At 36.4% G+C, this 16,177-nt stretch overlaps 1 protein-coding gene across 1 annotated transcript in view; it reads right to left on the reverse strand.

Moving 5' to 3' along the window:
• The window catches only part of dync2h1 (dynein cytoplasmic 2 heavy chain 1), a 437,107-nt gene that overhangs the window by 129,206 nt on the left and 291,724 nt on the right, over positions 1 to 16,177 (reverse strand). The window contains exons 57-61 of the mRNA XM_061925863.1: positions 13,773 to 13,851; positions 9,815 to 9,993; positions 9,604 to 9,741; positions 555 to 668; positions 320 to 480 (exon numbers count right to left, since the gene is read on the reverse strand). Of these exons, the coding sequence (XP_061781847.1) occupies positions 320 to 480; positions 555 to 668; positions 9,604 to 9,741; positions 9,815 to 9,993; positions 13,773 to 13,851 (671 nt within the window). The remainder of the gene's footprint in view (positions 1 to 319; positions 481 to 554; positions 669 to 9,603; positions 9,742 to 9,814; positions 9,994 to 13,772; positions 13,852 to 16,177) is intronic.

Below are 16,177 nucleotides of genomic sequence, written 5' to 3' on the forward strand. Positions count from 1 at the left end.
CGAGTACCTCAACGCAGAAAAAGCAGTAATTACGAGGCTCAGCACATTTCCATTCTGAATAATCACGTATTGTGTCTACTGGGGCTGCTTGCATACCCCTCCCTTTAGAAGCAGCCTCAGTGATGTTAACTAGGGAACTCCTGAATAAAATGGGGGAGCGCGGGGGCTGTGTTTAGAGCGTGGTGGGAGACTGTAACTGAGTGTGCAGCCCCATGCGTTTCTCCTCATTAGCAAAATTGAAATCTGTCTGCTTGACTCTTCTACGAGCCATCTTCATGACATGTTGGAGGACCTTCCTCGCACCTCCACCTGAGCTCACCTTTTCATGCTGACCCAGGAGGTGTCGAAGGTGCCCATCAGTCGGAGGACCCCCTCCAGGATGTCCCTGATGACATCAGGCGGCATGCGCAGTGAACGGATCTCAGACAGAGCTTCAGGCCTGATGTTTCCCACCGCATGCTTGGCCTCATCCACCAAAGGCTAAACAAATATGTCCATATATGTGAAGGAGATGGATATTTCTACAAGCACAAATCCAAAAACATGAATATTACCTTCACTTCCTTCAGTTCATCGTCAATTTTGGCCTTTCGCTCTTCAATCTTGGACACTTCTTCAGATATCCTCGCTTTGATCTTCTCCATCTCGGCCTTCTGGTCACTGGCATTCTGGAGAGGCAACAACAAGCATCCATTATTCATTCTTTCCCTCGGGTGTGCCGATCTGATATTGATCGTACCGCATCTAAAATATCCAATATTAGCAATCTTGTATAGATTCTAGCTAGATAGAAACAAACATTTTTTATGATGAGAGTGCGGAAATATGACCATATTTATTTTATATATATATATATATATATATATATATATATATATATATATATATATATATATATATATAATAAAATAAATATATATTTATAGCTAGAATTCACTGAAAGTCAAGTATTTCTTGAATATATATATGTATTAGAGATGCGCGGATAGGCAATTTATTTCATCCGCAACCGCGTCAGAAAGTCGTCAACCATCCGCCATCCACCCGATGTAACGTTTGATCAGAACTGCACCCGCCCGCCATCCGCCCGTTGTTATATATCTAATATTAATAAAAAATAAAAAAAAAAGGGTGAAAACTACGCGAATTGCACCTTGTGCAGACAAAATTTTTCGATCGGACACGGAGGAATTAGCGATGTAAAAGACCACGTTGGGACAAAAAAACACAAGTCTAATGCCGTTGCTAGCGATACAAGTGGAAAACTTTCAACGTTTTTCGTCGCCCAAACAGATTCTTTGGATGTGATAAATGCCGAAGTTTTATTTACGGAGGCAATAATTGAGCATGGACTTCCAATCGCACTGGCTGATCACATGGGACAGTTAATAATGTAATGCAACCTTTAAAAATCATTACGCGGTGATCGCGATCCCAAAAATAAACTTTTCTTGCATGATAATGTCCAGAAAAATTCGCTTTATATTACTATAGAGTCCTTTTAACGAATGAGTTTGATGGTTTATCACAAACCTTAAATGAAAGAAGTCCTTTGTTCTCCTGCACCATGCATGCACTTTTGCCTTGCTTCGTGTTTGGTGCGCAATCCTGTCGGCTGTATTTCACAGCACGACATACTGTTAAAAGTGTTTATACTATTTATACTTTCAATTAACAAATTGAAGTCTTGTGAAAGGTTGACAGGATAACTGGCATTAACTGTCAAAATAATTTCAAACTATTGAAGTTAGCTTACAGAATAAACATGTCAATCAACCCATATGATTTTTGCTGTAATATTTTTGTTTTGAAAAGTCACTGTGACTGATAGAAAAGTGATGGTTTTAGCAACATTTTAACCTGTCTGAATGCTAATAATCATTTTGCGTCGGGGGGCGAAGGAACCCCCCACCAGGACTTTGTCCTGGACCTACCGGGGCCTGCGGCCCTTGGACCCTGGCTACTAGGTTTTTCTGATTTCAAAAGTTGGCAGGTATGGTGAGGTTATAAAGCTTTTGCCTGTTAAAGAAAGGAGACTGATCCAATGCAGCACGCTGTCACGACCCAGACGCACACCAGTGCGCAATCATATGGGAGCCGCGCTGAGCGCACCTCCAAGCGCGTCTCGCTGCCGGCGACGGCCGGGTATGGGCCCGACGCTCCAGCGCCATCCATTTTCAGGGCTAGTTGATTCGGCAGGTGGGTTGTTACACACTCCTTAGCGGGTTCCGACTTCCATGGCCACCGTCCTGCTCTCTATATCAACCAGGGTGAGCCCCACCCCTTTCGTGAGCGCACTGCGCGCGCAGTGACCCCTGTTACGCGCCCCCGGCAACAGGGGTGGCGGGCAGGTAAGCTGCGCGGGCGGAGCGCGCGGAGTGACCCATGTTACGAGCCCCCTGCTTACCTGCTGCGCGTGACGCCGGCCGCGGCGAAAGCGGACGAGGCGGGGTGTCGGTGCGGTGGGCGCGGTGGTGACCCTGGACGTGCGTCGGGCCCTTCTCGCGGATCGCCTCAGCTACGGCTCCCGGTGGGACCCTCTCGGGGGAAGGGGCCTCGGTCCCGGACCCCGGCGAGGCGTCCCTTCTCCGCTCCGTAAAAGTTTTTCATTCATTTTTTCGTATGTGGGTAACAACATTTAACTATGTATATATATTTCCCAATTGGTTTAACTGCCACCCGCAAAAAAAAAATTAAAAATAAAAATAAAAATCGAATTAATCCGCCCGACCCGCGAGCGGATAAAATCTTATTTTTTTTAATTTCATCCGCCCGATCCGCGGATAATCCGCGGACTCCGCGGTTGTGTCCGCAAACCGCGCATCTCTAATATGTATGTATATATATATATATATATATATATATATATATATATATATATATATATATATATATATATGACTTAGTGAATTCTAGCTGTAAATATACTCCTCCCCTCTTAACCACGCCCCCAAACACGCCCCGCCCCCAACCCCCCCCCCCCCCACACCTCCCGAAATCGGAGGTCTCAAGGTTGGCAAGTATGCATTTAATCACTCTATTATTTGACTAACATAAATTACGCTACTATTTTCCTTTGCTTTGAACCCTGAGGCTGATAAAGCGGTGCGACCGATTTATGGATTTCTTCTTCGCTAACGGCCATAATGCTTTGTGTTCAATAGCATTCGTCACACCCAAGCAGAGACACTGAAAAGGTGTGTTATTGTTTGTGCTATGGCGCCATCTTTTGGACGAGTTCGCTCACTGCGGGTGTGGCGGGTTGAAAATTTACTTCTCGTTTTATTGCTTTGAACCGGATGTAAAACCGTCTGTAGCGTTTCTATGAATAATGCCATTCCAATTATTCCGTTTTATGATGAGAGTGTGGAAATATGACCATATCACACCAACTCTCAAATCCCTTCACTGGCTTCCAGTTCCACTCAGGGTTGAATTCAAAGTCTCCCTACTAACTCACCAGTGCCTCCATGGAAATGCCCCCCTCTACCTCAAAGAACTGCTCACCCCCAAAACTCCACACGACACCTCCTCCAACCTCCTCCAACCTCCGAGGACAAAGCTACGAACAATGAGAGACCGGGCTTTCTGCTCCGCCGCTCCCAGTTTGTGGAACGCTCTCCCTAATCACCTGAGGGCACCACAGACTGTGGATGCATTTAAAAAAGGCTTAAAAACCCTACTTTAAATTAAAAAAAATTGTAAATATATGCATACTAGTTTTAGCTATTTGGCTTTTCTAGTCTTTATTTTTATTTATTTTTTATTATCTTTTAATTAAAAATAAATAAATAATAATAATACACTGCAGGGGTGCTCATTAAGTCGATCGCGAGCTACCGGTCGATCTCGGAGGGTGTGTCAGTCGATCACCAGCCAGGCATTAAAAAAATAGTCCTAAAAATGAGCGATGATAAATCTTCACTATGACGTCACTTTCGTCACTTGATTGACATTCACGGCACCCGAGGGTCTTCTGAGATGACGCTGGCTGCTGCCAGCTCATTAAAATGACCGACTGGAAGGCGAGAAACACTTTATTTCAACAGACTCTGGCGCCGTACCTGTCGTCAAAACTCCAAAGACCGACTGCACAGTTGCGCTACCAAAACAAGAGTCTCAGAAAGCTGGCGTGCACAAGCTAGCAAGCTACGGAGTTTGCCGACAATGTATTTCTTGTAAAGTGTATACAAAGGAGTACGGAAGCTGGACAAATAAGATGCCAAAAACCAACCACTTTCCTGTGGTATTGGACAGAAAGGAGGACTTTTTTTCTCCTCCATTCGAAAATGCGGACATTATCAGCACCACTGTCTGATTACAATCAATGCAAGTCATCACAATCAGGTAATACACCAACTTATATTCTTGTCTTCATGAAAGAAAGGAATCTATATGTGTTAAACATGCTTGTATTATCTTTAAACACCTTTAACTTGTTAACAATATTAACTATATGTATTAAACATGCTTGTATTACCATTAAACACCTTTAATTTTTTAACAATATTAACTATATGTGTTAAACATGCTTGTATTATCTTTAAACACCTTTAAGTTGTTAACAATATTAACTATATGTGTTAAACATGCTTGTATTATCTTTAAACACCTTTAACTTATTAACAATATTAACTATATGTGTTAAACATGCTTGTATTATCATTAAACAACTTTAATTTTTTAACAATATTAACTATATGTGTTAAACATGCTTGTATTATCATTAAACACCTTTAATTTTTTAACAATATTAACTGTGTTAAACATGCTTGTATTATCATTAAACACCTTTAACTTGTTAACAATATTAACTATATGTATTAAACATGCTTGTATTACCATTAAACACCTTTAATTTTTTAACAATATTAACTATATGTGTTAAACATGCTTTCATTATCTTTAAACACCTTTTACTTGTTAACAATATTAACTATATGTATTAAACATGCTTGTATTACCATTAAACACCTTTAATTTTTTAACAATATTAACTATATGTGTTAAACATGCTTTCATTATCTTTAAACACCTTTTACTTGTTAACAATATTAACTATATGTGTTAAACATGCTTGTATTATCTTTAAACACCTTTAAGTTGTTAACAATATTAACTATTTGTGTTAAACATGCTTGTAATATCTTTAAACACCTTTAACTTATTAACAACATTAACTATATGTGTTAAACATGCTTGTATTATCTTTAAACACCTTTAATTTTTTAACAATATTAACTATGTGTTAAACATGCTTTCATTATCTTTAAACACCTTTTACTTGTTAACAATATTAACTATATGTATTAAACATACTTGTATTATCATTAAACACCTTTAATGTATTAACAATATTAACTATATGTGTTAAACATGCTTGTATTATCATTAAACACCTTTAATTTTTTAACAATATTAACTATATGTGTTAAACATGCTTTCATTATCTTTAAACACCTTTTACTTGTTAACAATATTAACTATATGTATTAAATATGCTTGTATTACCTTTAAACACCTTTAGTTTTTTAACAATATTAACTATATGTGTTAAACATGCTTGTATTATCTTTAAACACCTTTAACTTGTTAACAATATTAACTATATGTGTTAAACATGCTTGTATTATCTTTAAACACCTTTAAGTTGTTAACAATATTAACTATTTGTGTTAAACATGCTTGTATTATCTTTAAACACCTTTAACTTGTTAACAATATTAACTATATGTGTTAAACATGCTTGTATTATCTTTAAACACCTTTAAGTTGTTAACAATATTAACTATTTGTGTTAAACATGCTTGTAATATCTTTAAACACCTTTAACTTATTAACAACATTAACTATGTGTTAAACATGCTTGTATTATCTTTAAACACCTTTAATTTTTTAACAATATTAACTATGTGTTAAACATGCTTTCATTATCTTTAAACACCTTTTACTTGTTAACAATATTAACTATATGTATTAAACATACTTGTATTATCATTAAACACCTTTAATGTATTAACAATATTAACTATATGTGTTAAACATGCTTGTATTATCATTAAACACCTTTAATTTTTTAACAATATTAACTATATGTGTTAAACATGCTTTCATTATCTTTAAACACCTTTTACTTGTTAACAATATTAACTATATGTATTAAATATGCTTGTATTACCTTTAAACACCTTTAGTTTTTTAACAATATTAACTATATGTGTTAAACATGCTTGTATTATCTTTAAACACCTTTAACTTGTTAACAATATTAACTATATGTGTTAAACATGCTTGTATTATCTTTAAACACATTTAAGTTGTTAACAATATTAACTATTTGTGTTAAACATGCTTGTATTATCTTTAAACACCTTTAACTTGTTAACAATATTAACTATATGTGTTAAACATGCTTGTATTATCTTTAAACACCTTTAAGTTGTTAACAATATTAACTATTTGTGTTAAACATGCTTGTATTACCATTAAACACCTTTAATTTTTTAACAATATTAACTATATGTATTAAACATGCTTGTATTACCATTAAACACCTTTAATTTTTTAACAATATTAACTATCTGTGTTAAACATGCTTGCATTATCTTTAAACACCTTTTACTTGTTAACAATATTAACTATATGTATTAAACATGCTTGTATTACCATTAAACACCTTTAATTTTTTAACAATATTAACTATATGTGTTAAACATACTTGTATTACCATTAAACACCTTTAATTTTTTAACAATATTAACTATATGTGTTAAACATGCTTTCATTATCTTTAAACACCTTTTACTTGTTAACAATATTAACTATATGTGTTAAACATGCTTGTATTATCTTTAAACACCTTTAAGTTGTTAACAATATTAACTATTTGTGTTAAACATGCTTGTATTATCTTTAAACACCTTTAACTTGTTAACAATATTAACTATATGTGTTAAACATGCTTGTATTATCTTTAAACACCTTTAAGTTGTTAACAATATTAACTATTTGTGTTAAACATGCTTGTATTATCTTTAAACACCTTTAACTTGTTAACAATATTAACTATATGTATTAAACATGCTTGTATTACCATTAAACACCTTTATTTTTTTAATAAATATTAACTATATGTGTTAAACATGCTTTCATTATCTTTAAACACCTTTTACTTGTTAACAATATTAACTATATGTATTAAACATGCTTGTATTATCTTTGTTAACAATATTAACTATATGTGTTAAACATGCTTGTATTATCTTTAAACACCTTTAACTTATTAACAATATTAACTATATGTGTTAAACATGCTTGTATTATCATTAAACACCTTTAACTTGTTAACAATATTAACTATATGTATTAAACATGCTTGTATTACCATTAAACACCTTTAATTTTTTAACAATATTAACTATATGTGTTAAACATGCTTTCATTATCTTTAAACACCTTTTACTTGTTAACAATATTAACTATATGTGTTAAACATGCTTGTATTATCATTAAACACTTAATTTTTTAACAATATTAACTATGTGTTAAACATGCTTGTATTATCTTTAAACACCTTTAACTTATTAACAATATTAACTATATGTGTTAAACATGCTTGTATTGTCTTTAAACACCTTTAACTTGTTAACAATATTAACTATGTGTTAAACATGCTTGTATTATCTTTAAACACCTTTAAGTTGTTAACAATATTAACTATTTGTGTTAAACATGCTTGTATTATCTTTAAACACCTTTAACTTGTTAACAATATTAACTATATGTATTAAACATGCTTGTATTACCATTAAACACCTTTAATTTTTTAACAATATTAACTATATGTGTTAAACATGCTTTCATTATCTTTAAACACCTTTTACTTGTTAACAATATTAACTATATGTATTAAACATACTTGTATTATCATTAAACACCTTTAATTTTTTAACAATATTAACTGTGTTAAACATGCTTGTATTATCTTTAAACACCTTTAACTTGTTAACAATATTATCTATATGTATTAAACATGCTTGTATTATCTTTAAACACCTTTAACTTGTTAACAATATTAACTATATGTGTTAAACATGCTTGTATTATCTTTAAACACTTTTAACTTATAAACAATATTAACTATATGTGTTAAACATGCTTGTATTATCATTAAACACCTTTAACTTGTTAACAATATTAACTATATGTATTAAACATACTTGTATTATCATTAAACACCTTTAATTTTTTAACAATATTAACCTCTATGTGTTAAACATGCTTGTATTATCTTTAAACACCTTTAACTTATTAACAATATTAACTATATGTATTAAACATACTTGTATTATCATTAAACACCTTTAATTTTTTAACAATATTAACTATGTGTTAAACATGCTTGTATTATCATTAAACACCTTTAACTTGTTAACAATATTAACTATATGTGTTAAACATGCTTGTATTATCATTAAACACCTTTAATTTTTTAACAATATTAACTATGTGTTAAACATGCTTGTATTATCTTTAACACCTTTAACTTGTTAACAATATTAACTATATGTATTAAACATGCTTGTATTATCTTTAAACACCTTTAACTTATTAACAATATTAACTATATGTGTTAAACATGCTTTCATTATCTTTAAACACCTTTAAGTTGTTAACAATATTAACTATTTGTGTTAAACATGCTTGTATTATCATTAAACACCTTTAATTTTTTAACAATATTAACTATGTGTTAAACATGCTTGTATTATCTTTAAACACCTTTAACTTGTTAACAATATTAACTATATGTGTTAAACATGCTTGTATTATCTTTCAACACCTTTAAGTTGTTAACAATATTAACTATTTGTGTTAAACATGCTTGTATTATCTTTAAACACTTTTAACTTATTAACAATATGTGTTAAACATGCTTGTATTATCTTTAAACACCTTTAACTTGTTAACAATATTAACTATATGTGTTAAACATGCTTGTATTATCTTTAAACACCTTTAACTTATTAACAATATTAACTATATGTGTTAAACATGCTTGTATTATCATTAAACACCTTTAATTTTTTAACAATATTAACTAGATGTGTTAAACATGCTTTCATTATCTTTAAACACCTTTTACTTGTTAACAATATTAACTATATGTATTAAACATACTTGTATTACCATTAAACACCTTTAATTTTTTAACAATATTAACTATATGTGTTAAACATGCTTGCATTATCATTAAACACCTTTAACTTGTTAACAAAAACATATATTTCATAAATAAGTAAATATAAATGATATATATGAATGAGGTAGATCCCCACGACTTGATCAATTGAAAAGTAGCTCGCCCGCAGAAAAGGTGTGAGCACCCCTGCTGTAGCACTTTGAGGTTGTTAACTCAATGTAAAGTGCTTTTTACAAATAAAATCTATTATTATTATTATTTATTGTGGAATATTAGATAAAAAGACAACAGATGGGATGCAAGATACAGTGTATCTGCGTCTGAGGGAACATGATACAGTTGCAGAGGACGATAGAGGACACGAGCGTGGGCGACGATACCAACCCAGTCCAATCACATACCTGCATAGAGTTGGTGATTTCCTGCAGGGCGGAATCAGCCTCCTGTTGTTTGGACTTCAGCAGCATGCTCTGCTCCGCGGCCCGCCTCTTCAGCTCGTCAACCAATGCCTTGGCTTCGTTCAGCTTGGACACGCCGGCCTGGGGATACGAGGTTACTCGGGATGTTCTACGCTCCAAGAAGGAGCGCTGGCAGTGGCAAGGTGAAGCGTACCTGCAGATGCTGCTGCCTGGTGGTCAGCTGCGTCTGCTTGCGGCCGAAGATGGCGCCGTAGAGGTGCAGGAAGGCCAAGTACTGGCTGGGTGTGGCACCGTCTTCCCGACATGACTCGTGGACCGTCAGGAACAGAAGACCCACCTCTTCCTGTCCAGAACCTGCCACGTTGCTTTTGGCTCCATAAAAAAACACAAACAAATCACTCATACTTTGCATTTGAGGGATACTACATCATAGATGAAGGGTTTGTGAGGAATCGGACCATTATGATACTCAAAAGAAATGACCAAACATTGAAGTCTAAAAATGAGGTTTGACTCACAAGCTCCATCTGGGGTCTCAAACTCAATTTACCACAGAAGAAGAGTCCAGGCTGGGGATATTCACCTCACATTTAATCCATACTTGCCAACCCTCCCGGATTGTCATGACCCGAGGTCTACAAAGCAGAGAGGGGGCAAACCTGACACCGCTCCAGCATACTTGTGCCAACCCTCCCGGATTTTCCGGGAGACTCCCGAAATTCAGCGCCTCTCCCGAAAACCTCCCGGGACAAATTTTCTCCCGAAAATCTCCCGAAATTCAGGCGGACTCAGGTCCATGAGGACCTGAGTCCGCTAACCCACAATATAACCAGCATACCTGCCCAATCACGTTATAACTGTAGAATGATGGAGGGCGAGTTCTTGGTTTCTTATGTGGGTTTATTGTTAGGCAGTTTCATTAACGTCCTCCCAGCGCGGTAACAACACACAACAACAGCAGTCACGTCTACCATAAAGCAGTTTGTCTGCCGTAAACAGCAATGTTGTGACACTCTTAAACAGGACAATACTGCCATCTAGTGCATTTGATGAAAGCACTTTTGTGCGTGCCACACAGCAATGCATCATCAGCATGGTTAGAAAAATAGTGACAGAGAATAGAACAAGGATGGACAATTCAACAATGAGTAGATGAGTGTTATGTGTGTGTATATGTGTAAATAAATGAACACTGAAATTCAAGTATTTATTTTATATATATATATATATATATATATATATATATATAATAAAATAAATATATATTTATAGCTAGAATTCACTGAAAGTCAAGTATTTCTTGTATATATATATGTATGTATGTATATATATATATATATATATATATATATATATATATATATATATATATATATATGTATATGTATACATATATATACATATATATATATATATATATATATATATATATATATATATATATATATATATATATGTATATATATATATATATATATATATATATATATATGTATGTGTGGGAAAAAAAATCACAAGACTACTTCATCTCTACAGGCCTGTTTCATGAGGGGTTCCCTCAATCATCAGGAGATTTTAATGGAAGCATTCACATACCATGGTTTATATAGGGCACAGAGTGGGTAGGTACAGGCTGGCGTAGGGGCGTGGTGATTGGCTCATGTGTTACCTAGGAGGTGTTTCCGTCTGTGGCGGCATGCTGATACAATTTCGCTGCGCTTGTTGAGGGATGATAGGTCTGGACAATATATAATAAACAGACAATTTCACCCTCACCTATGAACCCACGCCTGGAAACCAACCAAAAAAGAACAGAAAACGAAACAACATCATCTGGTACAACCCCCATACAGCAAAAACGTCTCAACTAACATTGGCCACAAATTCCTCAATCTGATTGACAAACACTTCCCCAAAAGCAACAGCCTAAGAAAAGTATTCAACAAGAACAACATTAAATTGAGCTACAGCTGTATGAACAATATACGACAAATCATCTCAAACCACAACAAAACAATTGCAAATGAGCCGTCGGCCCCCGGACAGAGCGACCCCAAAACCAACAAAGGCTGCAACTGCCGCAAGAAACCTGATTGCCCTCTCAACGGGGGGTGCTTACAAACATCAGTTGTCTACCAATCTAAGGTAACACGCAAGGACATTAACACATCCGACACATATGTAGGATTAACCGAGGGAGAGTTTAAAACCAGATGGAACAATCACAAGGCTTCTTTCAGGAACCAAAACCTGCGGAATACCACAGAACTCAGCAAACCCATTTGGGACCTCAAAGACAATAATGTTGAATATTCAATAACATGGCAAATTCTTGCATCCAGCACACCTTACAATAGTGGTAATAAAAGATGCAACCTATGCATGAAAGAGAAACTGTTTATTATTTACCGTCCAGACCTGTCATCCCTCAACAAGCGCAGCGAAATTGTAACAGCATGCCGCCACAGACGGAAACACCTCCTAGGTAACACATGAGCCAATCACCACGCCCCTACGCCAGCCTGTACCCACCCACTCTGTGCCCTATATAAACCATGGAATGCGAATGCTCCCATTAAAATCTCCTGATGATTGAGGGAACCCCCCCTCATGAAACAGGCCTGTAGAGATGAAATAGTCTTGTGATTTTTTTTTCCCACACATACATATATATATATATATATATATATATATATATATATATACATACATATATATATATATGAAATACTTGACTTGGTGAATTCTAGCTGTAAATATACTCCTCCCCTTTTAGCCACGCCCCCAACCACGCCGCCTCCCACCCCGACCACGCCCACCCCCCACCCCCCTCCCCTCACCTCCCGAAATCGGAGGCCTCAAGGTTGGCAAGTATGCGCTCCAGACAACTTTTCTTTGAACTGTTTATGACCGAGTGCAGCAGATGTTTATGACCCCCTCTCCCCTAAAAAACAGCTGCAGCTATGTAATCAAAAAAAGGCCCAAATAAAGGAGGAGGCGTGGAGACTCTTTCGTCAGAGCGTGGGACGACACTGTGCGAGGGTGCAGCTCCGCGCGCTCTCCTCATGAGCTAAATTGAATCCTGTCTCTGTTTGATTCCTTGCTTCTTGTCTTGTCTAGTAGGTGTTTGAACCTGACATATAATAAAACAGTTTATAGGTTAGAAACGCTCCTTTGGGCTGCATGGATTCAACCTAAATATGTCATTTTAAATCGGGATTAATAAGAATCTGTTTATGACCGAGTGCAGCAGATGTTTATGACCCCCTCTCCCCTAAAAAACAGCTGCAGCTATGTAATCAAAAAAAGGCCCAAATAAAGGAGGAGGCGTGGAGACTCTTTCGTCAGAGCGTGGGACGACACTGTGCGAGGGTGCAGCTCCACGCGCTCTCCTCATGAGCTAAATTGAATCCTGTCTCTGTTTGATTCCTTGCTTCTTGTCTTGTCTAGTAGGTGTTTGAACCTGACATATAATAAAACAGTTTATAGGTTAGAAACGCTCCTTTGGGCTGCATGGATTCAACCTAAATATGTCATTTTAAATCGGGATTAATAAGAATCTGTTTATGACCGAGTGCAGCAGATGTTTATGACCCCCTCTCCCCTAAAAAACAGCTGCAGCTATGTAATCAAAAAAAGGCCCAAATAAAGGAGGAGGCGTGGAAACTCTTTCCTCAGAGCGTGGGACGACACTGTACGAGGGTGCAGCTCCACGCGCTCTCCTCATGAGCTAAATTGAATCCTGTCTCTGTTTGATTCCTTGCTTCTTGTCTTGTCTAGTAGGTGTTTGAACCTGACATATAATAAAACAGTTTATAGGTTAGAAACGCTCCTTTGGGCTGCATGGATTCAACCTAAATATGTCATTTTAAACCGGGATGAATAAGAATCATGATTCGGATTTGAATGGCTTTATTTATACGTTATTGTTCTTCTCAGTGGGACTCAAGATTGCCTTAATATATTTCACTATTAACCACAACTAACTAACTAATTAACCAGCACAATTACACCTAACTATGAAGGTAAGTAGCAGGACCTTAACATAGTTTGAGACCCCTGAGTTAATAAACACAATGACCATTGCTAACAGCCCAAACTCAACCAGAAAAAAAGATCATTACAGTAAATATTAGAATAAGTTCAGGTACTTTTTATACTTGCGCCCTTTTTGGCTTCATTCTTCTCCCCTTTATGGCTCGTTGTCTTTGCAAGCAACAGCTCAGGAATCTGGAAATAATTCAGTTCCACACAAACATGAATCATTATCATTACAGGTCAAACATGAGAAACTTTCAGTCAACTCTCTGTTGGTTTTGCCTGTGAATATTTTAGTTAGAGATGTCCAATAATGGATTTTTTTTGCCGATATTCCGATATTGTCCAACTCTTAATTACCGATTCCGATATCAACCGAAACCGATATATACAGTCGTGGAATTAACACATTATTATGCCTAATTTTGTTGTGATGCATTAAACAATGTAACAAGGTTTTCCAAAATAAATCAACTCAAGTTATGGAAAAAAAATGCCAACATGGCACTGCCATATTTAGGGCCCGCATGGCCCATTGCATAAGGACTCCCAAAGGGAGTCCTTATGCAATGGGACATAAGGACCTATTGAATTTGTAAGGTTTTATTATTCTTTTTTCTTTATTCTTCCGCCGCCACTTTAAACTGTAATTTGACCCACTTAACATGCTTCAAAACTCACCACATTTGACCCACACATCAGGACCTGCGAAAATTACCTTTTTAAAAAAAAAAACGATCCACAAAACTCAAAATTGCGCTCTAGCGCCCCCTACGAAAAAAAAAAAAACTAGACTGCCTGTAACTCCCACTAGGAAGGTCGGAGAGACATGAAACAAAAACCTTTATGTAGGTGTGACTTAGACCTAGATTTCATAATAGTATATTCTCGGGCAAAAATCAACAGGAAGTTGGCAATTCCCCCTTCAAGACAAAAAAGTACTAAAAACAGTCACTTTTGCCTCTTTGAGCTGTAATTTGACCCCCTTAACATGCTTCAAAACTCACCGAACTGAACACACACATCAGGACTGGCAAAAATTGTGATCTAATAAAAAAACCTAACCCCAAATCTCAAAATTGTGCTCTAGCGCAATTTTTTAATGAAACGCACAAAAAACTGCTCCTCGGATGAAAAAACTGACAAAACTGTCTGTAACTCTCCCTGGGAAGGTCGGAGAGACATGAAACAAAAACCTCTACGTAGGTCTCACTTAGACCTACATTTCATAAATTGACAACCCCCAGCAAAAATCAACAGGAAGTTTGCTATTCCCCCTTCAAAACAAATTTTTTGTAAAAACCGGTCACCTTCCTTCAAAAACTATCTCCTCTGAGCGCGTTTGTCGTTTCGGCTTCAAACTAACACAGGAGAGAGATTAAACCCTTGTGTATAAAATAACAGAACAGCGTTTTAATACCTGCTCCGGTTTTGATTTTATGACCCTTCAAAGACCCGCTGCGCTGCTGTTTTTTTAAGATGGCTGCTGAAAAGCAGGAAGCACCAGCGTGCCCACACAATGCAGACAAGGTAGGTACACTAGACAAAAGTCTTGGGACACTTCAGACTAAAAGTACACAAAAGTATTGGGACACTTAGGACTAGCACCTGCCAAATACGCGGGCCCGACCAATGCTGCTTGCAGCTTTAATTATTATTGAAGTCACAAAGTGCATTATATTTTTTTAACATGCCTCAAAACAGCAGCTTGGAATTTGGGACATGCTCTCCCTGAGAGAGCATGAGGAGGTTGAGGTGGGCGGGGTTGGGGGGAGCGGGGGTTCCAGGTAAGGGGTAGCGGGTAGCAGGGGGTGTATATTGTAGCGTCTCGGAAGAGTTAGTGCTGCAAGGGCTTCTGGGTATTTGTTCTGTTGTGTTTATGTTGTGTTACGGTGCGGATGTTCTCCCGAAATGTGTCTGTCGTGTCACGTTTGTTTTTAGCGTCCCTCCACTGGCTCCCTGTGCGTTATCGAATCAATGTTAAACTCCTTTTATTTGTTTTTAAATGTCTAAACAACCTCGCGCCCAACCTATCTCTCCGACCTCCTTCAGCCTTACTGCCCCACCCGATACCATAAGATCAGCCGATCAGCTGCTGTTGACGGTCCCTGACACAAGGCTGAAGCTTAGAGGTGACAGAGCTTTCGCCGCTGCTGCTCCCAAGCTCTGGAACGACCTACCTCTGAGTGTTAGACAAGCCTCCTCTCTTCCTGTTTTTAAATCTCTCTTAAAAACATACTTTTATTCCGTGGCTTTTAACACTGAGTGATATCCATCCTGCAATGGCGCCCCATAATACACCTGCTGTGAACCTGTTTTTATGTTTTTATTTATTCTATTTTTATTTTTTTATCGTGTTCTGTTTGTGTTGTGTTGTGTTTGCTCGGTACTCGTTTTATCTTTTAACCTGTCCATTGTACCGCACTTTGGCTACCCCTGTGGTAAATTTTAAATGTGCTTTATAAATAAAGTTGATTTGATTTGATTTGTCATTCTTGTTTGGTCTGGGTTCACAGTG

Source organism: Nerophis lumbriciformis, linkage group LG30 (assembly GCF_033978685.3).
Source record: "Nerophis lumbriciformis linkage group LG30, RoL_Nlum_v2.1, whole genome shotgun sequence".
NCBI classification, from domain to species: domain Eukaryota; kingdom Metazoa; phylum Chordata; class Actinopteri; order Syngnathiformes; family Syngnathidae; genus Nerophis; species Nerophis lumbriciformis.